At 43.2% G+C, this 27421-nt stretch overlaps 1 protein-coding gene across 1 annotated transcript; it reads right to left on the bottom strand.

Moving 5' to 3' along the window:
• Positions 1-6380: 6380 nt before the first annotated feature.
• shoc2 (SHOC2 leucine rich repeat scaffold protein) lies at positions 6381-27421 on the bottom strand. The gene is made up of 9 exons (XM_020653254.3): positions 27314-27421; positions 19221-20278; positions 17812-17949; positions 17553-17683; positions 17086-17274; positions 14168-14290; positions 13494-13631; positions 12347-12464; positions 6381-10646 (listed from the first exon to the last, which is right to left on the bottom strand). The coding sequence occupies exons 2-9, from the start codon at positions 19921-19923 to the stop codon at positions 10438-10440; spliced, it is 1749 nt and encodes a 582-aa protein (XP_020508910.1). The 5' UTR covers positions 19924-20278; positions 27314-27421; the 3' UTR covers positions 6381-10437.

The following is a 27421-nucleotide window of genomic DNA, read 5'->3' as shown; positions in this document are numbered from 1 at the left end:
ATCAAACACAGGTGAGACTAACAAAACAAAGGTGAGGACAGTGAGGGAAATCAGAGTGCAGGAAAGACAGTCAAAGGAAGGAAGCGAAACATGAAACATTTTGTAGACTCTCTAAGATGCTTTTATTTTATATCCCATCATGTTACTAACCTGTTGACAGGTTCCAACTTTTTTTAAACCGGCTCAACATCACACTTTGTTTTTTTTTATTATTTGAGGATTGTAATAATTTTAAAATACATTTCTTAGCTTAAAGGAGCAATATGTAACTCTGACACCTAGTGTTTAAAATGGGTACTGCAGTTTAAATTCTAAACATTGTAGAGCGCTGTCTCTCTCCCCCCCCCCCCCCCCTCCTCTCTATAGTCGATGCTCACACAGGTTGCCATGTGGTGGACACTGAAGCTTCAGTGTTTAGCCAGCTCTGCATCAGTCTGTAAACCTTTCTGTGTTCTAACCTCTCTCCATTTTTCAAAAGCATCTCCAATATTGATCCTAGTTTGAGCACGTTTCTGCTCGTGCAGCTTATTAGAAACATGCAGAGGTTTTTTAGGTCGGGTACAATCACTTCTATCTGAACCAGTTCTCTTGCACGCTTCCATCACTGCAACACCTGTTGGTTTGACCTGATAACTGCTCTCATATCTGGCAAACCGAGGGGCGTCCAAAACGGCTGTGTGGAGGGTGCCTTAAAACTGCCTACCTTCTCTGGTCCAAACAAATCCAGAGCATTCAGGACCAGAATCTAAAGTTAGAAGGAGGACATACTGGCTGCTGCATTGTTGTCAGAGAAGCCAACACTTCAACATAGCATGTTTCCTTAATGTCTGATCATATAGTAAGGTCACTTTATCATTTCACTCACTACACATCTTACTGATTGGACCTTTAAATGTTTCTAATAGTGACCTGAAGGTCTGTACATGTACTTAATGTAACCACATGAACAGGTTCCGTTACTCTCTCTCTCTCTATCATGGACGATCGACACTGACGGTTATTTTCAATCTTTTCTGCAAATCGACAACAAACAGGAACAACATTTCTTCAGATTTCATCCGCCGGGGGATTCTTCATTTTTTCCGTCTCCCACAGTCTTTCTGGAACTGGAGCCGCTTTCTAACCTCAGACTCTCCGTCTCTCCGGCTCTCAGTTTAATACGTTGTTTGTGCTCCACTTCTCTAGGAAATTTAAAATCACTGTGGGAGGGGATTCTCGGAGAAGAGAGTTCTAGAGGAAGTGTGGGAGGACGCAGGGTTCGTTCATTTCTCGATTCATCAAAGGACTCTGTGTCAATCCTCTGCTTCTGAAATTATGTCGACCTCACTCTGTGCCGCCTAAAACCTGCAAATGTTACACGGGCTTGATTCAGCCCCAAATCCCAATACATGTTGAAAATCTGAAGGTATTTTTTTTTTGTTTTGTGTCTCTGACTTTACATCCACCTCAATGTTTCTCTTCAATCTGTTCTTTCTTCCGTTTCTGTTTAACATTTACTTTCCTGTTGTGATGTAGTTGGCCGCTGCTTTTGAATTATTCCATAAACAGATTATCAATTATTTCCAAAAGTACAATCAGTTGCGCACGTTGCCCCTCGGAGTGCAGAATCAGTCCCTTCTTTAAATGTCACCGTGTCATCTCTCCACTCTACGGCCGACTGGTGACGTTTTTTAAAACAAAGACCACGCCTCAGTCATCCCATTGCCCTGCTGTACGTATTTACCTCACCTCATCTGTTTCTTTGCCCCTAGATTCGACTTTCTCGTCCCTCCCCCCAAAATCTCCCCCCCCCTCTCTCTGTCTCTTTCCTTTTCTGAATAGAGGCACCTCAGGGGTCTCCACATGTCAGAGCATGAAGAAATGGCTCCCCCTACCTGAGTCTTGACTCCGCCGCTTCCTTCAACCCATCCTGACACCATCTGCTTCAACTCAGTTTCCTCCAGTCCACTTCATCCCCTCATCCCTTGACCTCTACCTACATCCCTCATCCCTTCATCCCTTCATCCCTTCATCCCTTCATCCCTTCATCCCTCTACCCCTACCCATATTCCTTCATCCTTGATCCCTCGTCCCCAACCCACATCCCTCTTCACTTCATCCTTCATCCCTGGATCCCTACCTACATTCCTCACCCCTTCATTCCTTGACCCTTACTTTACCATCTGCTACAACTCAGTTTTCTCCAGTCGACGTCTAAACTCATCCCTCAACCATCGACCCCTGCCCATATTCCTCCATCCTTCAGCCCTTGTCCCCTACCCTCATCCTTTGAACCCTAACCTCATCCCTTCATCCCTTCATCCCTCATCCCTGGACGCCTACTAACCTCCCTTCTCTCATCCCTTCATCTCTCATTTCTATCCATGCATGTCATCTTCATTCCCTGTTACGGTTGGAAGAGATGGGCTTCAGCAGAAGCACAGGTCCTCGACATGAACTTGATGTACATCCTAATCGATGCAAACGTTCCACTCGACAATCATTTTAAAGGATATCGGCAAAGGGTTCACGTTGGTCCGATGCAGAGGTCGAGTACTCAAAATTTGGGCAGACGTACATTTCCAGACTCAGCTGCATTAAACTCACAAGAATTCTGTAAGTATTACACTGTGATGACATACAGTATGTAAAGGAGGTCACTGTGCTCGGGCTCGGTTGGTCCTGGAGGCCACGTGTGAGTTCGCCCTGGGCCCTCTTACTATTTATTTAAGGTGCTGGATGCAGGTGATGGTGACTTATGTTGATTTAAACTCTTTGTTTTATGTCTTATCTGAAAACAAACAGACACATGAAGTTTGTTTTTATGAGCTTCTGCTCACAGGAGGTTTAATGGGGTGGCTCCTTGGTGTCAGGTTTAGTGCAGAGCAGTTTATGTTGTTGGAGAGGTGTGATGATAGCATCATTAAAGATCAATATGTACCCAAGGCTGCTCACCTGAAGGAAACATATACAATAAGGAAATTAATAGAAGATGTGAACGTGGCAAAGGTCAGAAAACTGACCATGACAATCTGTATTTGAAAAAAGAAATTCAAAGACTAATGCAGGATTATTGGAGAAGGGTACAAAATTACTCAAACAAAGCTTGACTTAACAATTCAATTCAGACTTGTTTACACTTGAACAAAAGTCCTGAAGTGTTCATACTGAGCTGCATGTGTGAATACAAAGAGCTTACATACTTTATTCATCCGAGAGGGAATTCTGTTTTACCCTCTGTTAATTTTAGAGACATACTTCTCACACACACAGGACCCGGCTGCTACACGGGGCGCACACCAGAATGTTTTGACGTGCTCAAGGGCATCTCATCAGTCTTCTGGAGTGACCTGGCATGTCTCCAGCTACCAGACCAACTTCCACACCGGGACTTGAGTCGGGGACCCTCTGGTTCCCAACCCAAGTCCCTACAGACTGAGCTACTGCTATTGCCTATCTGCAGCTGCACACTCTCACAAGATCTTTGATTTATTGCATGATGGCCTCAGTGACAAAACTATCTGCACATGCTTTTTATTTTTTGTAATAAACTTTATTTCAAAGTTACACAAAGTAGAAAATATCGTGTAATGATACAAGTACACAAAATAGTTGGACAATTTAAAAAAACAGACTTAAATAAAATAAATCACATTAAACAAAAGAAAAGAAGCCAGGGGACAACATCTCAAAACACCTACTTTTAACTTATCTGCACTTTGTATTTGAGCTGGGCACAGTGACGTCACTCAGGCCTGTTTCTGCAGAAACGGAGGCGTGTCAGCTGACCCCGTTCCTCTTGAGCAGGAGATGACGAGGATTCCTGAAGAGAGGGAGACCAGCTAAGCTCAGAAACCACAACGTGTGAGACAGCTGCTCTCTCTCTCTCTCTCTCCTTTCTCTCTCACACACACACACACACACACACACACACAGTCAGCCTGATATTCCCGTCTGTCCAGGTTGGCGTAAAAACGGTCCTGACTCACTGTTTTTCGGTAAACATCGTTCTGTCACGGCTCTTGTTGATGCATGTGGGCGCAGACGGAGTGCAAAGACACAGTGACACCTGTCGTCTACTGCGGCCAGCAGCCTCCTAGTTTCAGGAAAGATTATGTTTGAAGAAGAACTCAAAGGTAAAGTGTTGGAGGTGCTGAAGCTACCTTTTTTCTAGACTCGTTGGAGCTGCTGTACCCTTCCTCAGAGGTGAGCAGAAGCATGTTGGAGATCAATCAGTTCAGTGAAGCTTCATAAGAGAGACGTTTTCACATGTGAATTAGCCAAATGTGGGACACCTACACTCAGGTGGGTGTAGGTCTTCCTACAACAAATGAAAGTCAATAAAACTAAGGGTTAACACAAGTTGTGATGTCATGTGATCAAAATAACATGACTTCTCAAATGTCCAATCATAGATTAGAATGATACCATCTTCAAAAAGGAAGTACACAGCGTGAAGACCACCCAAAGGTCAGGGACATACTGTTTAGACAAACTTAATGTTAAGGATATACATTTCTTATAACTAAAACAATCCTACTTTTTTTATCTGGATGTTTTTTATGATATGCTTGTTCATCAAAAAATATTATATTATGTTGTAAATAAACTGTATATTTGTTATTTTAAATTAAAATTTCCTTTGATTTGCCTAATGTGGGACAGTTTTTTGCATTCAAATATGCCTGTTATGATTGTATGCGTTTCCTGTTTTGTGGAGCTATTTGTTGACTTATTGGTCGTTTTTTCCATGCTGAATGACATATTTTTAAGAAACCTTGGTTATGTTGCATATTTCTATGTGGAAAAACACAGTTTGGAAGAGTTGACGATCGATTAATCAACTAGTCAACAAAACAGTATTGGTGTTAGTTGGCTAAGCATTTCTTTTGTTCAGGACAGACATATGGAATAGAAAATATTTTAACATTTTAAGATGAATAAATTAATGCATAAAATGTTCATTACATTCTGCTTTCTCTGCATGTCAGATATGATGATATAATAGCCTATTGTCTTTCTACTGAATGCATCAAAACTATTATTGTCCCTTTGTGTTTTGTAACACCAATAACATTGTAAGTTTTAAAATTACAGAACATTGGATTGCACATTTTAGACTTGTGAGGTTTTCATACTTGAATTAAGGTGATTTAGGCCTTTTAACATAGACTTTTCAGTGTCCCACATTAAGAAATGCAGATTGTCTGAGAAAATGTATATGTATACTATTTCTTTAATGAGTGTGATAACTAGATTTTCTCTTTGGGTTTGATTAGGGGACATCCTGGGGATTTCAGAGTGGTACTGGGTATGGCTTTAATGTATAGCTTCATGTTGCATTCAGTCCTCTTCATGGCGGGCAGAGCTCTCAGTATGCAGCTTCAACCGTCAACTTTACTCAGGCTCTATTTCACCAGCAGGGGGCGGTGTTGTACAGGAGCAGAGAGGGACAACTCACACAAACACTGATCTGTAATACACCTGTGGCCTGCTGCTGCCATTGTGTCATCTGATGAGACATGTTCTGTACTTTACATATCACACACGACCTTGAATGATTAACATGTTGTTCATCGCTGAGGAGATTCAGAGACATCCTTTAAACCACTTCTTCAAAATCACTTTTAGACTTGCTTTTATGTGATGTCACCTTTTGAAATGTTTTAATCTATCCCATGCTTTTGAGTCAAAGCTGTTTGTTTAATGGGATTCTTAAAAATGTATTAATGATGGAAAAGTTCAGTTTTAAAGCTGACAGTTTTTATTGGGTTATTATAACAGAAATAAGTCCTGTCAAAAACAAACTATTAGAGTAAACCTTGCTGAATCCATATGTTCTCTCTGCAACCGTTTTATCTGATGACTGATGACAGGTCTTCCTTCTAAGGGACATCTCCAATCTCAATGGGACTAATCCAAGCAGCAACTTCTGGTATTGAAAAAAGAAGCCGATGCTGAAGTGTTAAATCCTGCAGTTCCTCGAATGTCCACTAGAGGCTGGCTGCAGAAGCACAGGAAGTCACATACACACCCATTGTAAAAAGCCTGTTTTTACAGCAGAGATTAACATGTTTACAGCCTGGTTCAAAAAACCAAATAGGTCTGATTAGCTCATGTCTCGATGGACACACACTGTATGGGGGGTGAATGTTTTGATGACTCATCAGTTTTGATTTGATGAAGGATAAGAGTTATTCACAATAAGGTGTGTAGCTGACCTGATTGACAGGTGGGTGTGGTGTAACGGTTTGTCAGGTCTTAAAACCCGCCTCAGCTCCAGCTCTCAGCCGTTAGTTAGACTGAGAAAGCATTTCCAGCATGGAGACTGCCAGGAACAGATGGGGTCGTCCATTCGTTTTAAACAAAGGTCAAAAGAATGACAAAGACACAACACGTGATAAATTTGTAAATATTTATCGGTTTATTACAGTTAAAAAGATGTATGTACATACAGAACATCACCAAACATGGTCATTTTTACTCGTTTGCAGAGCGGCACTCTGCAGCTAGTTGTTTTCTCTTACAATGGGGCGGCATTGATTAAGTTTGTCATTTACAACAAGCACACAAATCAGTGTTTACTTCCTCTTTTGCTTTTCAAAATAATACTTTTATAAAGGTGTTTAACAGAAATAAAAAACAACTGAAGGATGCTTAGTAAAAACAAAACAAAAAAAGAACTGCTGGTCCAGATCTACGTTCCCGCTTCAACACGCGTCTGTGTGCGAACAGGTAGGAACACCTCGCACCGGATGTTGGTCACCGTGGTTAGCGATGAAGACTCACATAGAGGTAGTCACGTCTGCATCTGCTCGACCCCCCCGCCCCCCCACCCAAAAAAAACACCTTCAACATCTGCCCAATCCGTGGAGCCGGATCCCTTTACTGACCGGAGGAGAAGAAGAGCGATTTATCTGCGTGGTGGTTTTTAATCAAAGGTTCTGCTCGGTGAACGTGCGGCGCTCGAATCAAGAAGCGGAGCAAACGGGAGAGAAAAGGGACGCTTCGCCTTAAAGGGCCACTCCACTTGAACTGACTTAAGCAGGATGTGGATGTAGTTATGTGCTTTATCAGATGAAGAAAATGTGATCCAACGGCAACATGAACGATTTGAAAAATGGTTTCAGAACTACGGGCGACCGCACGATATGAGCGGAGAGAAAAACACATGTTGGGAAAAAAAAGGGAAAAAAGTAAGTTTTGGTGGAGTTCCCCTTGAACACCGAAGCCAAGTGAGACACAAGCTGACGCACATCCACTTGGTAGCACGATGGCGTTTACTGTCGTCACATTACAGACGTCGTAATACTGAGTTGACCAGGACGCCACATTTCTGTACAGGGCAAAAGAAGAAGACGACAGAGAGTAACCAGGGCCAAAAGAACATTTTAACCTTCGTCATCAAGTACAGTCAGCGGCCTTAGACACGAGGAGTCGCCCAACAAACACGTGAAAGAAGAAAAAAGAGAGCATTAAGGCTGCTTGTCAAAGTCGATTAAGTAGGAGAAGCATCGCCAAACGCAACGCCTCGATACCCTTTGTAATGTACAAAAAAAAAAAAGGGAGCGTTTGCAGACACACCGAAGCCACTAAATCGAAGTCCTCTACGCAGAAACGCCCCGGTTCTGACCCGAACCAGTCATGTCAACATGCTTGTTTCCTGTACAAAACGACCAGGCAAGAAAAAAAGATCGATTATAAACCAGAGAGGAGCGAAACCACAGATTCAGCGACGCCCTCAGCGGCCGCAAATCACAGACATTAGAAAAATAAACACCAATTCTACTCCGATTATTTTGGATGCAGCGGTACTCTAAATCATCTTTTGGATCCAAACAACAGTCCTCTGACTGAGCGGGCTCCTCCTCCTCCTCCTCCTCCTCCGCACGTTAAAAACTACATTCCAGGATCTGATAAATGCTCTCCGGTCGATCCGTCCCGGTTCAGTTTCCGCCCCGCCTTCCTCTCCGTACACTGGCACGCTCACCCCCGTCGCAAAATGGCACATGACAAAAGTAAAAAACAGAGACTGAATGTAAAAACGGGTCACAGCACTGGCGCTGCATACCTAATGCACATCTCACTTTTGAGTACTCGTTGAAGGCATTTGTCACACAATAGTTTACAGCTCAAAGAAAATACACAAAGAAAAAGAAACTTCCAAAGCTTTGATAGAAAACCCAGGAATGCAATGCCTCCGGTGTGTTGTCGAGCGTGAACACAGAAAGCCCTTTTTACATTTTTTTTGTCTTTTTTCCCCGACAGTCTTAAACTGTAAGTGCGTGAAGCTCAAATATGCACCTTGTTGTCTCATCGCTGCGTCCCAACGATTTGATCTGTGAGAGAAACCAGCGAGCCTGACGCCCGATGGAAAAACTCAGGGAGGTTTGTCTCTTGTCAGGTTTTTTAGTGAAGTCTGTATCAGTGGATATTTCCTTTGTCCAGCCCCCCACCCCCCGTCGTCTTGTACAGCATCAGTTTCAGTCCACAGAAGCAGCAAAAGGTTCTGCTGGTAAATAAGAAGCAGCGGTACATCGTTCACCTCAAACCCGCCCCCCCAGAGCGGAGGTGAGCTGCGGCGCCGTCATCGCTCAGCTCTCCCCGAGGAGGAGACCGAACCACAGCCCACTGAAACACGCAAAAGCTGCTGCAAGAAAAAGTAGACCCACATGTTTCCATCGAGTAACAGAATCATGATTGAAGAGCGAGCTGGGATGCAACACGTTTTGAAAAAGTAACGTCGGGTCGCCGACCGTCCGCTCGGGATGTTTCATGTACACTTGAAAATAATACTAACTGAATATTACATCTCATTAAGAAAACACTCACCGTCAAATGATTTCAAAATAAACAATCCTGATGTGAAGTAAACCGTGCGCTCGCCAAGGACGAAGCAACGTGTGGGAAACATCTCACGGCCGCACGGAAAAATCTGTCACAGTTCAAGAGAGCGAGTTCCTGACAGGTTAAAAAAAAGGATCCTATTCTGAGCCCGCCAACGTCCACGTTTAATGCACACGATAAAATACTTCTTTAAGAGACCGAGTGCCCCTTGCCGCGAGTCACCGCTGAGAGGCTGCTGTGTGTGTTTACATCATCTAGAGGGCGCCAATGTCTCCGTAAAAAGTGCATAAGAGCAGCAGCATTGCTGGGACAGTGTGGGACAAAGAAGATATTAAGAAGTTAAAATTCAGAGACCCGGTCCGAGATTAAACGTCAATGTGTGATGATTTCACTTTCGTTTAAACTCGCCACGACCGCGACAGACGCCGGCGTTTCCTTTCTGATATGTTGGTCAACGATCAATTGAACGACAGCGGCGCAGCCCGACACTGGCAATAATATCAAAGAAGTAAACAGAATTAAAAAATTGCACTCAAGGCAACAACCAGGATTTGTTTACATCATAAAAAAAGAAAAAACGCTCTGACCGCTCGTCCCGCCAACCGTGGTTTTTAAATACCTTTTATCACGTGAAGCGATATTGGCAGCGGCGGTCACAGCGCCACCCATCTCACAGATATTTTTATTTTCTTTTAAAGCAGGCGTGATCAGCGTTTCTCACGTTTGTTTACAAACATTACCGGCTTCATGTTCGACGACTGCCGCTGCAGTTTGTTAGACACGCCTCAGCGCCGCGTTTTTACAGCCGATATCACTCGATTACAGATTAATGCAACAGCAGAAGAAGAAGCAGTAAAAACAAAAGAGAAGAAGAAGAAGGTAAAAACAGCAGTGATAAAAAAAAAAAAAAAAAAAGAACCTTTGAAATAATTTATACCTTTGTATTCTCACGGACATTTGCGTTTAGAGGTGACCCCGCGGCTCGCTCATAACGTAGGCACAGTTTTAAAAAAGAGCACGCCGTCCGTAGACCTTTTTGTTCTCTGCGGTCAAGAAGCCGTTAACAGAAGTGATTCTGAGTGACGCTGATGTAAAAACAAAAGAAAGAGGGCGTATCCAAAGCGACCGTGGCGAGAGGACAGGGTTACGGCAGCAGCAGTAAATGTGACGGCGTTTTTGCATACAGTTGTTTCCTCGCTCACATGATGTAATGACTGTAGATACATTGGCGATGGGAGCACGGCGTATATGTTTCAAAGACTTGCCACGTAGCTCACAGTTACTCAATATATAGAACTTTATATATCTTCAGTTTTTGGCAAACGGAGGGAAATGTTTTTCCTTTTGTACGGTTTCGGAATGAAAGATAAGCAGGGGTCCGAGAATGACCACGATAGCCACGCCTCCAAAGAATCCCCTCGAGTCTGCCTAAGGATGGTGAAAGAAACATCTCCTCCTCCTCCCCCCCTCCTCGTCCTGTTTGCCCCCACCACTGATTTTGGTGGTCTGCTTTCTTTACAGTGTATGATACACGTAGTGTGGCGGGCGGGCGTCAGAGCGCAGAGCGAGAGGAGGGGTCTTAAGTAGGTCTGGGATGGAGCTGCTCCAGGCTCAGACCATGGCACGGTACGGTCCCTGCATCTTGAGGAACTGGATGATGAAGGAGGGGCCTCCGGCGACGATCTGCGGCGGCAGGTGGCTGAGGGGACAGTTCTCGATGCTCATGATGGACAGCTTGCTGCAGAGGGCCAGCTCGAACGGGAGGCTGTGCAGGTTGGGGTTGTCGTTGAGGTACAGCTCCTCCAGGTTCTCCAGTGTACCTGAGGACAGACGACAGGGACAGTAAGAAGAGAAACGTACTGAAGCCGTCATACAGAGAGAGACACAAGGGCGGAGATAAGTGAACTACTGATTTTCAGGAACAAAACGCCGCCCTCCCAACTCCCGATGAAATCATTCCTTTGTTTTTCTCTAAACTGTGATTGTAAAGAAAAACCTTTAAAAAAAGAATGTTCGACTTTTTGATCCAGTAGAGGTCGCCCTTGAGCAACAGCGTAAAACCAAAACAAGCTGTTAGGCCACACCTCTTCCATACTGAAGCCTCCGCTCTCTTCCAGAGACACACCTCCAACCCTCCTCCTCTTGCGTCCGCACAAAATCATCAAATGGAACGCAAGTGGTGGACGACACTCTGCAATCACCTGTGTCCTGCATTGTTGTGTTAGCATGCTAATGTTAGTGCTCTTTAGTTAGCTCGTAGCTTCATGTAAACTGTTAGAATCTGATTCCTGTCGTAACTTTGTGAACAAAAAGAATCGTCTGCTGCTAACGTCTCAAGTTTAATCGCACTGAGTGTGGTGCTTCGTCTCACGTCTAGAGAAAGAGATCTGATAAAACTATTGAAATGTACGTCGCAGGACAAAGATATGGCGATGTGAGTAAATTCAATTCAATTCAAAAAACTTTATTTGTCCCCGGGGGGCAATTCAAATTCAAATTAACCATTTAATGGTTTCTGCATCCTGGGGGATACAGACATGTGACAGGCTGTGGGGTGGGGGCATTAAGTGGGTGTTCAGTCCACACGTAGGCAGGTATTTTTGACCTTTCGTACGTAAACGGCGTTTCAGGTCACTTAAATCTCTCTTTTAGTAAAACTCCTTCCAGGGTGAAGATGTTCAGAAACTGTTTAAGGTGTTTCTGTGTAGACGGGAAAAACAGAGCGTTGTTCTTTGTTCACGCTGTGCACCGGTTTCTCCTCCGTGTGACGCTGTCTCTTTAGTTTAAATTAGATTAATGCATTAATGGCAGATGTGACCAAACTGGCGCTGGTGCTAACGATGCTAAATAGACTTTTTACAAGCTCACAGATACTCTCCCACTATCTATGTTGACGGGCAGAGATGCAGGAATGGACGACTCTGTAAAATAAAATGGTCATTGCAGAGAAATGGCGAGAACATTTTAGCATGTCAAGGTCATCATTTTTGACTTGGCGTGCTTATGACAGCCATAACAGTAGGTTTTGCATTTTCATGTGGATGAACATGTTTTTGGGAACTTGTGTATGTGGACAGGATTATTTTTTGAAACAGAGGATGAAAACCTCAGTTTAAAAAAAATACCTGCCTATGTGTGGACTAGACCTCAATATCATAAGAAACACTGAGGGGGGGGGGGGGGGGGGGGTCAAACACTCAGGTCATGTGACTTCATGCCAACATTCAAACAGTAACCAATCACTTGTATCTAAATCCAGGCAGCGTGGATAGACCATGAACTGAGTGTTTTTCAGTTTTCATGTTTATAAGGAGCATTATTAAGTTCTTGTTGAAAAATTATGAACTGGATTTCTTAGCTCTGATAATCAGGTGCCCCATACGTCTTCTCAGTGTGCAGCGTCACTAGAGGACGCTCTCCCTCCCCGGTAGAGTCACATATCTCCAGCTCTTGTAAGACTGAGGTGTCACGTGTTTATGTTAGCGATCTATGAAGCCGGCAGTTTGAGGGAACTGCTTACCAATCTCCTCTGGAAGATGCTGCAGCAGGTTCTCCCCCAAACCAAGATGAGTGAGGTTGGTGAGGTGACCGATGCCTCTGGGTAACGTAGTCAGCTGGTTATTTGTCAACACCAGTTTCTAATGAGAAAGCGCAAATGGAGCAGGAAGTTTGGCATTAGTGCTAAAGATGTAAAAGTCATTTACCAATTCACACAGAATAATTTCAACTTCAATGGAACTTAAAGGTCACATATTATTTAAAATCCACTTCACCATGTTCCTCTGACTCTAATATGTGTCTCTAGTCTGTCTACAAACCCCCAATGATGAGAAAAGTCCATCCTCTCCGTCTTTTGCCTGCTCCACTTTTCAGAAAATGTGTGCTCAAACAGGCTGTTTGGAGAGTTTCCCTTCATGACATCACAAAGGGCAGTAACCCCTCCCCCAGGTGGGTGACACTCCCACAGCTAGGTGTTTGTTCTGCCCTCTGAGTCTGCCTTCTTTCCGTAAACAATAGGACATGGAGTGAGAAAGACCGAGACACCCAAGCCCTTCCAAAGAAGGAGGCGTGGTCAGCCACAGCTCATTTACATTTAAAGGTACAGACACAGAAACAGCCTGTTCTGAGCAGGGCTGAAATAGAGGGGTTTATAGTTCATGATCATATACAGGATCAGAGTGGATTTAGAACAAGAAACTTCACACACATGTTTTGAGGATCTCTGAGACTTATTAGGAGGATAATATGTGACCTTTAAGATAAACATATCAAACTCATACTGTTAGTTCTGGAATTAAAACATCTCTTGTACAGATGGGAGATCCACCTCTTTGCAGTGAGTAGGATCATTTTGCAGCTACAACACAATAGCCTAATTTAGCAAGACTAAATGTATTTCTTTAAGTATGCAGAAATTCACAGGATGACAACTTAAAAAATGTCGTAAAATGTTTGATATAAAACATTGTGTAAAAACATCGGCTCATAGTCGTTGACACAGTCCTGATCTTTTGTAGTTGATACAACAGAGCCAGTTTTATCCAACACTGATGTTCATTTCTCACAGAGACCATCTGTGGCTGATTATCTAACGGTGAGGACAGCAAGTCCAGGAGCCCGCTCCTTCAGACTGAAAAAGAAAGAAGAGGAGTCTTTCCAACACTTACTTGTAAATCTTTCAGATAAGCTATTTCATTGGGTAGAGATTCCAACTTGTTTTCCTCCAAGTCCAGCTCACGTAGTTTCCTCAAATTCCCAATACCATGTGGTAGCTTCTTGAGGAGATTATTGGACAATATTAAAACCTGTTAAAACAAAAAAGCATGTCACAATGAGAACAATATATCATGACAAAAGCAACAATACACTCCTGATATCGAAATAACACACCGGGCATGAAGTAGGAACATAAAAATGCACATGTTATTTGAAACCAAGAAAAGCCTCAAAGACACGCGTCCTCACATCACTCTTAGGCACACTCACACTAGGCAATCCGTACCGCGCTTGACCCCTAAAGTCCAGTTCGTTTGACGAGTGTGAGTGCTCCAATCTGTGTGTAAGCTCGGTACACTTCCTCGCCCCTGGCATGCTTAGAAGAGGTGTGAGTGAAGACCAGTGGGGGGAATGGGGAGAGGGGGGCAATCCTGCCTAACCGTAGTACCGCACAACTTTGCTTCATGTGAGTGCGCTCTTATTAAATATTGGTCAAAATGAACACCTCAGGTCACACCTACACATTAACACAATGAAAGTAGACCATCTATGTGATCTTGAATAAATTCATCGAGTTGGTTCACTAGCGAGCTAAATTCCTGCTACCTGTGTGTGGAAGACTCACCTCCAGAGAGACCAAACCACAGACGTCTTCTTGGATCTTTGTCAGCTGATTGGTGGCCAGATTCAGCTCAACCATGCTAGTCCATGTGCCAAAGTCCAGCGGCAGAGACGTTAACTGGTTGTCCTGAAGAACAGAAAAACAAACTCTTATAAGCAAAACATTGAACAATTCAGACACCGGTCAACACAAGAACAATTCCGACTGTAAATATTAATGGATGAAGCCTGAGTGACATCAGCCATCTGTTCCTGCAGGGGGTTCTGTAAGCTCATCGGCAGCCACCGCCATGCTGGAAATGCTGTCTCAGTCTAACTTTCACGACAGGCTGAGAGCTGGAGCTGAGGTGGGTTTTAAGCCTCTTGACAAACTGTTACACCGCGCCCGCCTGTCAATCAGGTCAGCTACATGTCTAACTATGGATAACACATATTGCTCATAAAATCAAAACGTGGCCGTTTAAAGAAAAATTCACCCCCGTACAGTGTGTGCCAATCAAGACATGAGCTAATCAGACCTATTTTGTTTTTTGTGCCAGGCTGTAAACATGTTGATTTATGTTTTAAAAAAACACTTTTTTTGGTGGTGGTGTGTAAGTGACTTCCTGTGCGTTTGCAGCCAGCCTCAAGCGGACAACTGCAGGATTTTGCACTTCAGCATTAGCTTAATTTTTCAAGACCGGAAGTTTCCGCTTGATAAAAACATGCAGCACATTCAGTAAGTATGCAAACTCAGAAACACAAGCAAAAAGCAAAAACGGATACAACAATGGAAACCCTGCTGCACTCTGAAAATTAATTAATGATGCAACAACACATATTCAGAAAATGAAAGTGAAACGATGCAAATCCAGCTGTCAGCTGACGGGCTGTAGGACGTCACCTTTATTGGTGTCTCCTTTAGAAACATTCTCATAAAGTATGCACACCTAAAATGTTCTTGAGAAGATTATTGGACAATATTGAAAAATGTTCAAGCTTTAAACATGTCCAAATAAGAACAACAGACCCAACTTGATAAAAGCAAAGATGCACTCCTGATGTCAAACTCAAAAACACGAGCTGAAGTCCATGACGAACGCAAGAATGGAAACCTGCTGCAAATGAAAAAAATGCTGCACTAACAGCAAGCATGCTGCAAATACCTTAAAGACGCAAAAACATACATATTCAGAAAACGACTGCAAAAGAAAAAAATCTAGCTTTCAACTTAAGGCCTGTAGGAACATAGTCTGTAGGGGCGCTCTCTGAAAGTATGCACATCGCCAATATAAAAAACAAACAAAGTACATCATTGTTTTTATTTATGTATATGATTATAGTCCTATCACAGACTGCAGTTTCAAGCTGCGATAATTACATCACTGGGAGGTTTCTCCTTCAATCTGAATGCCCCTGAGGTGTAATAGGGGGATGAAGTGATCCCACACAGGTAGTAACAGAGGCGTTACAGAGGGGAGACGGGATCAGCTGAGCCAGCAGGGGAGCGCAGCGCTGTATGTGTGCATGTCTGACTGTGTATGTGGAGCTCCTGCGGTGCCGAGCTTTCTCAACACCAAAACATAATGTGACTTCACAGACTGAGACACCAATATTACGCCGTCACTGAATCCATATGAATATTTAAAGATGGGATAATGGCTATAGTAGTCAATCCAACAGCTTTAATACTTGTATGTTTGATTTACAAACTTAGATCAACACTCTCATGACGTGTGATTCGTTAGGGACTCTTCTGGATCACTCACTCGTGAGAGGATAATTTGTGTTTTTGCCGAAGTCAAGTATGAAAAGTTGATCCAACTTAATCTCACATGCTCCCACAGGCTTTCTCACTGAAAATATTACAACATGTCAGGGCAGGAAAAGTACAGGTGTAAAGGTTATATAATAATGACAGCTGGATTAAGCTCGGCTGTTTTAGCTTCATGGTTCTGGTGCATTCTGGTCCGCTGTCAAAGTCATGGCTTACAGGGATGCTTGAACATACTGAGGTATTGTTAAAGTCATTGTGCGCTTTATTCTAATAGAACACGTCTGCTGGGAGAAGCACCAAACGTCCAAGTCTGATTATAGAAGCTAGACATATTTAGAATTTTTTTTTTTTTTTTTTTATAAACAGGCTGACTGACTTTTTCTCACTGCTTTCAGTGAGTACCACAGGCGACAGGATTCTCGTGGGATTCCAGGGGGATGGGAATGGATTTCACTTCTAATCACAGGACAGGAAAAACAGTAAACTGGAGCGGACAGGAGCGGGAATCACAGAAGTTTTCTATGCACATAAAAATAAATTAATGAAGGCTGTCATTGCTATCAGCTTCACACTGCATGGTCTCGCACGCGCTGCAGCCATCGCATAAATTAAACAATGTATTCAGAGACAGCAGGTAGAGTTACTGACATGCGTCTTAAGAAGAAGATTTCCTTTATTAATCCCACCAGAGGAAACTACTAGGATACTCTATTATTGAACACACACACACATGCACAAACAGGATCCATAAAATATGTACTGATGAGAGATGTCAGAGTGACGGGCTGCACATGAAGGAGCGCTCAAGCAGCTGGGGGTTCTGTGCCCCTTGAACCTTGGCATTGCTCAGAAAGTGACCTAGCAACCAGACTAACTTCCAGACTTGATCCACACTGGGACTTGAACCGGTGACCCTCTAAAGTCTCTACAGACAGAGCTATATACATGACAGGTGATAGATTCCTATGGCACAAGACATCACAGGTAAATTAATTAGTACTGCCAACGCACTGGCCAAAAGGACAAGGTGAAGTAAAGATAACATAAAAAATAAATAAAGAGGAGTGGGATGGGACGGTACAGGAGTCAGTCTACCAGGATTGGGATGGGACAGGATTATTAAAATGGAATGAGACGGGAGTGAAAACCCCCTCCTGTGTTCATACCTTCATGTTGAGCTTGCTTAACACTTTGGCCCTGGAGAAGATACCGAAAGGGATCTTGTTGATTCGGTTGTGCTCCATGTTCAGGGAGTAGATGGTGGAGAACTGGGACGGTCCTCCAACGGGGTACGACTGGAAGCAGTTCCTGGCCAGTGTTAGACTGGTCAGGTTGACCAGACTCGACAGTAAGCCCTGGTCCGGCACAGAGACCGAAACCATACGATCAGAACAGAACTCTTTAGCAAAATAATGAGATATTTACTTTGGATGTACGAGCAAACATCGGGCATACAAAGGAATTAATCTGCATTAGACCTCAGGAAGTATGAATATCAGACGACAGGACAAGAGGTCTGAATTTAAAATTTACAGGAAATTATAAATGTTGATTTTAGCTTTAAGAAAAATAGAGCCCAGTATTAAGAATAGTTTTATTTTTATGCAGCGATGGCCCTCTTGGTTGTGCTTACCTCTGGCAACACTGAAATGTTGTTGTTCTCGAGGTTTAGCTCCTCCAGTTCTCGACATTTGGCTAATGATCTGGGGATGGCCGACAATCTGTTGTATCGAAGACCTAAGCGGTTTATGCTTGCCAGATTGCCTGGGACAAGAAAATAAAAACAGAGCTTAAGTTATACAAATTAGAATATACGTAAAATCCCAGTGGGAGCAGACAGGTCGACTAAAATAAACAGGTACGTTTTCTTTCGTTGCCTGAAGTTTGTTTACCTATAGTTTCTGGGAGGTCCAAGAGTTCATTGTGCTGCAAGTCGAGGTTGGTTATCTGTGTGCAATTCCCGATCTCCTTCGGTAGATGCTCCAACTGGTTATGGGCAACATCCAGAGTTATGAGGCTGCACAGTTCGCCTGTGGAAAGATGCACGACATGTTCAGATATCTGGAGCTTTTCAGTAACCCGCCCCTCTGCCCCACAGAGGACATCCAACTCATCATAATACAATCTGAATAGCATTGGTGCAGAGTGTAGGATGTGTTTCATCTCTCTAACATTACATTAAGACAACGAAGTAGCAGAGTCAGAAATTAACACCCAGCTGAGCACAAAAAGAAGGTAGATTTTCCATTAGGTGAGTTAACTTCAGAGGGCAATCCGCCTCATGGCGAAGGAAATGTTTGTACTGGGACCCGTCTGATATGGGATTTTTGGGGGAGGTACAGATATTGATATTGGGGAGACATAAAATCCTATACAGATAAATGAGAAGCTCGAATCACGCTGGCTGTGTTGTTGTCAGAGCCGTGTTTACATGGACGGGACGGCCGGCTCCTCCCCTTGAGTATAAAAGCTGTTTTAGTCAAGGACTAGAGAGAAGAAGAAGAACATACTCACTGATTATTTGGATGTTAGTAAGAGTTTTTAGATCACACTCATTCTGTGTCAATTTATATGAAATGTGAAGCTACGAGCTAACTGAAGAGTGCTAACATTAGCATGCTAACACAACAATGCAGGACACAGGTGTCAGCTCAAATAAAGGACTGTCGCTTGCACTTAACGGTACTTAATTATGGAACGTCCTAATTGATTACTCCTTCATGCGAATGCGAGTGGAGGGGGGTTGGAGGTGTGTCTCTGTAGGAGAACGGCAGCTTCAGTGTGGAGGAGGTGTGGCCAAACAGCAGTTTGTTTTGGTTTCATGCTGGTGCTTAAAGGCAACATCTACTGGACCAAATAGTTGCACATTCTTCCTTTAAAGCTAATTTCTTTTTCTCAGATAGATTTTTGTTTTGAGTTCGTAATGTTGTAATGCAGGGGCAGTTCAGTGGGGAGCAGGAGGGACCTGGGCACGACTTCTTTTTTAGAAAATGAAGGCGAGCAAATGTTATTTTTATCATTTCTCAAATTCCTGATCTGATAAAAATGATCTGTGACTCAAATCTACGATCTGATCCGACGGGACATAATACTTTATTACCCAAGAAACAAAAACACTTTTTTTTGTTTTGCCTATAAATGCTTAGCCGGTGATTCAAAGTTAATTTCAGACCCTGTGAAGAAATGTATTTGACAATTTAATGTATAAACTAAACATGAATACATTTGCATGTAAGGTTTATAAAACTATGGATTTGATGAAGGGTTTACACTCCCATCTTTCAACATAGCTTAAACTCACCTATCTCTGCAGGCAGCTGTTTAATCTTGTTCTCACGTATGCTGAGCATGGTGATCTTTGACAGGTTTCGGATGTCCTTCTCCACTGTTGTGATTCGGTTGAAGCGTAGGTACAGCGTGGCAAGCGACGTCAGCCGGTAGACAACGGCCGGTATCTCCCTCAGCTTGTTGTGCCGGAGGTCAAGCATCCGCAGCTTCTTGAGGGAGTCCAGGGAGTCCGGCAAACTGGTCAAGGAGTTCTCACTCAGGGCCAAAGTGACCAGGCCTGACAGGCAACCCACCTCAGCCGGCAGGCTCTGCAGCTTGTTGCTGTATAAGTAGAGTTCAGCCAGCTGTGTCAGCTCCTTTATGGAGGTGGGCAGCATGTGAATGGACCGTTTCGACAGGTCCAGTCTCATCGAGTTCTCCTCCCGGCACTTGTTAAGCTCTTTGATCACCTCGGCATTGCTGGACTTCTTGCGCGTGCCTGGTGCCGGGTTTGGCCGCTTTATTGTATTGTCAACGGAGAAGGCAACACCCGGTGTCGAGCTGCTGGTGTCCTTCTTTCCTTCTTTGGCATCTTTCCCTTTGGTCTTAGTTTCTTTGCCCCCATCCTTGACTAAGCTGGCTAGAGCCTTGGCCTCCTTTTCCCTTTCTTTCCCAGCTGGACCACCTTTAGGGTCCTTTTCTTTCGATTCTTTTTCTTTTCCTAAAGTACTACTCATGTCGACGTTATCGGGCCTCCTGCAGAGTTGCTCATGGGAGTCTCTCTTGTCGGCTTACTTATTTTGGAAAAAGGGGACGCAGACAGCCCAGGAGGCTTTCACGGAAAACATCCCTGTTCAGGCCCACACATTTATGATGATCCTGGAAATAAAGACCTTGTGATCCAAAGGTTTTTTTTTGGGTACACTTTTGATACTTTGTTCCTTTGTTAAAATGGCATGGGCGAAAAAATCCTTTGAAGTAGCTGGATTGAGGCACCAGTGGGCCACATGCTTAAGTGTTTGAACAGCATACAATCCCAGGACCTTCAGATATAAGTTCTTTCAGGTTTCTTTTCAATCCCTTGAAGATTTCCTGTTGGAGAAAGGAAAAACAGGTTGGTTATATTTACAAAATCATGTTGACATTTTAAAATCATTCTCAATCTTTGTAACTTCTACTATTCAGTTGACGTCCCAAGTGTCACTCATTATGGTAATTAATGTCATTTATTTCTAGAATATCTGACACTATTTACGTAGAGAAACACTCATCTATTTCAAAGGGACACAGGGAACAAAAACAAAAAAAGAAGACTCTGCTCACCGCAATTAGCAGAAAAAATATGGGAAGACAATTCAACCACAAACATTTATATCTTCATGACTTCACTTTCTGCATGTATCTAAGATCAGGCATATCCTGTCGCAAAATGATGCAGAAAAACTAGTTCATGCATTTGTTCCCTCCAGGTTGGATTATTGTAATTCTCTTTTGTCAGGGTGCTCTGGTAAGTCTCTAAAGACTCTTCAACTAGTCCAGAACGCTGCAGCTCGTGTACTGACCAGAACTAGGAAAAGGGACCACATCACTCCCGTCCTGGCTTCTCTGCACTGGCTCCCTATACAGTCTAGAATAGAATTCAAGATCCTTCTTCTCACTTACAAAGCTCTAAATGGCCAGGCACCATCTTATCTTAAGGGGCTACTAGTGCCGTACTGCCCTTCGAGAACATTACGGTCCCAGAATGCAGACCTGCTAGTGGTACCTGCAGTCTCTAAGTGTACTATGGGAGGTAAAACCTTCAGTTATCAGGCTCCTTTCCTCTGGAATCATCTTCCAGCCGGGGTCCAGCAGGCAGACACAGTCTGTATTTTTAAGAATAGACTTAAAACTTTCCTTTTTGATAAATCTTATAGTTAGGGCTGGTGCTGGTGTAGACCAGCTCCTAGTTATACTGCTATAGGCTTAGACTACTGGGGGAACTGCCACCTTGAGCCCCTCTCTCTCGCAATCTCTCTCTCTCTCTCACTGTGCATATACAGTACATCATATTACTGCATGTATCTGTAAATCTCAGTCCAGTGTTTCCCCTAGGTTTACAGCGTTGGGGGGGTGGGGACACGGCGACACGACGACATGAAGGAATCTTGGTGTTCATGTGTTACTTTTAATGACAGCTGTCCTTTTCTATGGGAAAGGTATCCTTAAATGACTTCTTTCCCTGATTTCCAACTCTATCCACTATCCTATCTCTACAATAAAGGCACAAAAAGCCCAAAAATAAATAATAATAATTTTGTTTTTTTACTTGACCTTCAGGGGGGGCCGTATAATGGTAGGGGAAACACTGCAGTCACTAACCACCTACGTTCCTGGGAGCTCTTGAGCTCTCTTAGGCTCCTCAAGATCGTTGATTGACGTCCTGTCAGAACACGTTCAGCCTTTTAATAAGGCAGTTTTTTCTTACCACTGTTACTTTTGCTACTTTGCTAAAGTGCTCATGATGGATAGGCCGGGTCTTTGTAATATAGCAATAAGTAAGGTCTTTTACCTGCTTTTTGTAACATTTCAATGAGTAAGGTCTTTTTACCTGCTCTTTTGTAATGTTAACAGACAAAGAGTAAGGTCTTTTACCTGCTTTTTGTAAAGTGTCTCGAGATAACACTTGTTATGGTTTGTTTTGTTTACAAGACGTGTGGTCTCAGTGTCAGCATAATAAAGAACAACACAGAGGACATGACTGAACCTTTACTGACTCTACACACTCGTGGATTTCTCAATTATGCAAGGCGGCCATCAGTTATACGCCATTTCAGCGTTGGGTACCATCAATGAGCAACTAGCATGCCCAAACCCACCTCTACCAACCAAAGCAAAAAACACCAAAATCACTTTCTCTCTGCCTGGGGCTTTAACACAGGCTATGTGCTACGGGTCTACCTGCTTAAAGGTTTGTAGTTAAGTTCAAGATTATTAAATAATAATTATTTTAATAATTATTATTGTGGCTGTGAGAGGCGGGGTTACACCCTGGACTGATCCCAGCCAATCACAAGACTGGCATACAGAGACAGACAACCAGCCAAACTCACATTCACACCTACGGGCAATTTAGAGTCACCAGGAAGCAGGATTACTCGGAGAGAACCAACCATGCACGGGTAGAACATGCAGACTCCACACAGAGAGGCTCCTGTCCGAGGGGGATTCAAACCAGGAACCGTCTTGCTGCTGCGTGGGAACAGCGCTAACCACTGCAACCGCTTTTATTATGATAGAGTTATATCAGGAAATGTGGTGTTTTTGGCAGCAGCGAGAAACAAAACTTAAAAACCACACAGATCCACATAGAAGCTACCAAGATCTAAATGCACAGTGACTTCTAAAAAGATCTTTTTCTGGTCTCATGCACAGAAATGAGTAAGACATCCCATCAGGCAGGCTTCTTTGAGGGGGGTCTTAATGTGTGGGATATGTGTTCATATGCTCAATCCTGTAAAACTGTGCTATAACACCGTTAAATACTGTGATATGAATCTGAGGTCGTATCGTCAACCTCTATTGTAAACTGAATATAATGATAAAAAAGAACAAACATAAGTATCCAGACAATATCTTCCTTTGACTTTCAACAGGTTGTGCAGGTTGTCAGTACCAAGAAATACAGGTTAGTGTGTGTGTGTGTGTGTGTGTGTGTGTGTGTGTGTGTGTGTGTGTGTGTGAGTGAGTGAGTGTACGCGCCTGTCCCCATAAATCTGTTGAATGTACTGTGCATAACCTCATACCAACTCACTCCTACTAAACAAACATGGCCCAGCGGGTGTTGACATTACTTTAAACCTACTGCCCCACCTTCACATGCATTGAGCGATCGGTCTGTTCCCTATGAAGTCTGTAACGCGACAATGAACATTTACATCTTAAAAGACACCCAGACAAAACACACACCCCTTCGGATCTTTACAAGACAAACTGAGCCACAATGTCTCTGCTGGTCTGTCTCTGTTTAGTCTCTGTAACCGGAGTAAAGCTCCCCCTGCACAAGCACGAGCTAAGCTTTGGTGAAAAGAGAGGCAGGTTTGGCTCAGGATCAGAGCTAAGTGAAAAGGTTAGGACTGCTGAGAGTAATCTTTAGAAGTGGCTTTCAAACCATGAAGCCCCCACAACAACAGGTCATATGACCTTTTGGTTAAAAGAACTATCGGGTCAATACCAGCACCCCTGACATGACGGACTGTTGACAGTGTGTTTCTGTGGATAAAAAAGGGAATCCACGGCTTTTTCAGTCTGTCATGAATAAGAAGGTGGACATCTACCACTGGGCATACCAGTGCAAAATAATTATTGGCCGAGAATGACAATAGCCAGCCCAGGCCAAATGCTGGGGCCATGAAAACCAAACTGTGCAAGCGACTTCCTTTTATGGTTCTGCACTCTATGTCCCTGCACTGGTACACCATTCTGTTTATAACAAACTGCATGTTAGCCTCATCTGCGCAGATTTATGTCTGTGTCGGAAGACGTTTTCTGCACTACCTCAATAAAAGTCATAACAGGGTTTGAATAAAGTGGTTAACCAACCTAATGTTTGTTACTTTTTTAAATTTCACTTTTTCTAATTATGACAGTTAAACAGATACAGCCATTTTAGACAAGAATACAGGATTAATGGTTCATATACAGGGCTTTCACACTTGCAGAAAACTCCTGAAAAAGGCCTGATATTTACCGGAGGAGCTGAATGTGTGAACGCAAACAACAGAATAGACTTCACCCAGGACTTCAGGAGTTTCTCCTCCAGTCTCCTCGTATTTATTCTGCAGAAATCAAATCAGAGTGAGCTGATGTGAGATCGCAGCAGGATATAATCAGGAGAATTCACCTCGAGCCAATTGGAGGGGGGAGTGACGTCTATATTCTATGACTGCACTTTGCATTGAGTGTATGCATGCGGCCGCTACGATCTCTGTGCTCTAAAGAACCTGCAGCATTATGTTTTCTTTTCTCCAGTATGTTCTTCTCCACTCTTTAGTTCAGATTCTGATAAAACTGAACTACACAGCATTGATATAAAGACAAATATTCTCATTATAGCATTGTAAAGAGGACTGGTATACTTTGTAGTTGTGTGGGGTTTATTTCAATTCAATGATGTCCCTGCTGGAGACGTTGGTACTAACTATTGGATAACATAACAGACAAGTATTATATCAAGGTATGACAAAACTTGCACATTTTGGTGACTTGTATCTCTAAATATGGGACAACTTGGAGACGTAAATTAAACAGGACTGTCACTTTTTACTCTAAATTCCAACCTGGGGGAGAAAATTCACAAACTAATCTGTGATGAGCCATTTGAATTCAGTTACAATATACAGTCCATAAGGGCTTTGGACCGTCTGAAGTAGTTTGCAGTTTGATCCAGAGGAGGGCACTCTCATTGTAACTTGAACCTCACATGCACTCCTACGACTGATGAGGACAATAGTGTTGTGTCAAAAGCAACGGGGCACGATTCAGGACATGCAGACTGACATGAGGGAGACCCCTCTCTCTACACACAGCAGCTGATTGGAGGAGAGACACAGGGTTGCTAGAAAACCGTGCAACTCTCCAAGATGGCTCGCAAATATTTGTGTGTAGAAGGAAAGTTTCTGCGCTCTGAACGGGTGTTCTTGTCAGCAGGTCATATTGTGAATAAAAAGAGAGCTGCACTCGATCCTGACCAAGTTAATAGACTTGTGTTTCTGGAGAATAATATTTTTTAATGTCATTAGTCTGTCCTTTCGGATTGTCAACAGGCTGTTGGTTTTGGGGCGGGGTGGGATGGGTCATGTTCTTAATTTGTTCAAAGTTGTTCTCTTGAAAAAGTGACAGCCCTATGATACGAGGTTCAACTTGTGCTAATGCATGTCCATCAACACTAACACAATGCTCCCAGAAAATGGACTTCATGGTACTTGCAACCCACATGGAGGCTAATGAAGTTTCCACTAAGGAAATCTTGGCCACATCTGATAATACCAGCACTTGTAGAGCCAAGCATAATTGCACACTGTTCTCATCGTGTATCCATTACAGTGCCTTTGGATTAAAGAGGGAGAGCATCCAGAACACAATTCAGCATGTGTGTAACATAAATGCAACAAATTAAAGTGCTATGACATGCCTGGGCTGGACAATAAATTGCAATGTTGTCATTACGTATTAAGAGCGGTCGCACTAAAACACATCCCAAAAGTCTGAAGTATTTAAGGCAGAAAATATTTCTCACTCAGCATGTGTACATTTTACCTGTTGGAAGAACACATGGATATACTAATCATGCTTTCACACCATTTAGATGAAGCTCAAGCTGCTATCAGACACCCTCAGATTAATCACTGCCAATTTTGTGGAAGAAAAAAAAGCATTTTGGATTATTTTGGCTGCAGGAGTGACTTGTTGACACAGATATTGTGTAAATCATTGCAGCAGATAACAGCTAACATGCACACTTTTATATTTTCTAATTTACCAGACTTGTTTTAGCTATTGAAATATGGTACAGCACATATAAAATGCAACATTAGTAGCTAATATTTATTTTCAATAGTTGCACATTTAAGAAAGCAAACTTAACTATAATGCATGCCAGGCAAGTATATTAACATCGACAACAACCTGTAATTGATGCTCATTTTCCCTCCCGCTGACAGGCAGATGATTAGTCTGGCCCTGGACTAATCTACACTGAAAACTAGGAAATGCATGGTTGCATAATGTAACTTGCAATCTGTCTGCAAACCGGTCAACAAATTCTCTCAGTCATCCATGTGTACAATACTGATACAAGCTGGATAACACTGTCTTCACTGAGCCTTGTGTGCAACACTCCGTGCCATATCGACACTGCACATGTGTATTTGTAAATATTGTTCTTATATTTTGAATTCCCTGTGGTTGTACATGTGTTTTGGAGCTACTGTAAAGACCAAATCCCCCCCGGCATGTTTAAGTATTTCTGATGCTCATTCAATGTGCTTTCTGCTGAAGCATAAAGGAGCTCTCCTCTAATTACATAAACATAGCCACACAAAACAAACCTAACTTCTAGTGTCCATGTCTGTTGCTTTTTTACCGATTTGAATGGGTGTGTGTCGTCATTACGACTGCACATCTGGGAAGTACGATGTTTCCGAGGAGCCCATGAAGGCAGCATAAAAAAAAAACTGTCTAATGTAAAGTAAGCTAGCCTCTAAACTGACGTTGAAAATAAATATTTACAGTTACTTTAAGTAGCAACCAATCTTCAGAAAGTAAAAAATGCACCCACTAAGCCGCATATAAGGACTGACAACAAGGCAGGAAATAAAAGCTGCTAAGCTAAACGTCAACACGTCAGTTATGCTAACGGTGCTAACGTGAGCTAGTTAGCCTAGCTGCTAAGGTTCCAGTCAGATACTGATGAAGGTAACAACACGGCCGAGATGACACCTTAAAACAGGTGTTCACTGCTACTGGTAGATCCATGCAGAGTGTGCAGGTGTCACCTGACAAGAGTACTCACATCCAAACGATAAGCATATACTGAAGCGGAGCTGTGTATGTGTGTATGTGTGTGTGTGTAAGTGTGTGTATGTGTATGTAAGTGTGTGTGTATGTGTATGTAAGTGTGTGTGTAAGTGTGTGTGTGTGTGTGTGTGTGTGTGTGTGTGTGTGTGTGTGTGTGTGTGTGTGTGTGTGTGTGTAGGCCCGAGCCGAGCCGAGCGGCTGTCGGGCGATCACTCCGCCGGGGAGAGAGAGGGGAAACCTCCGCTACAGCCAGAAGACAAGAACCGGCCGCGGCGGCTGATATCGCAGTAGAAACGCCACTAAAATCACTAAAAATGTCTTAGTACTGTAGCACAGTGTCTAAGCGATGTTCCCGTGTTGAATATTAGCCGAGGGAAAAAGGAAAAAACTGTGAAAAACAGCGGCCATTCCGGAGCTGAACAAAAGAGTGCGTTCGTGGTCGCCACCACAGAAACGACACTGAAACGTGATTCAGCCTTTAACCGGAGACTAACGGACAGGTGGGGGGACTCGTCGTCGTATTGTGGGGCTAAAAGGCCCCCTGTTAATGTGATAATATAACTGTTTTACCTTCAGAGGTGTGACTCCGCCATCCTTGCTGCTTCCTCCTCTTTTCCTACACTGCTGCTGCTCTGCACCCCTCCCTCCCCTGACACCAAACTGCGTCATTCGCACGCC

The sequence above is a fragment of the Labrus bergylta genome, chromosome 1 (assembly GCF_963930695.1).
Source record: "Labrus bergylta chromosome 1, fLabBer1.1, whole genome shotgun sequence".
NCBI classification, from domain to species: domain Eukaryota; kingdom Metazoa; phylum Chordata; class Actinopteri; order Labriformes; family Labridae; genus Labrus; species Labrus bergylta.
The sequence above is the reverse complement of the archived record's forward strand: the minus strand, read 5'-3'. Positions and strand labels throughout refer to the sequence as shown.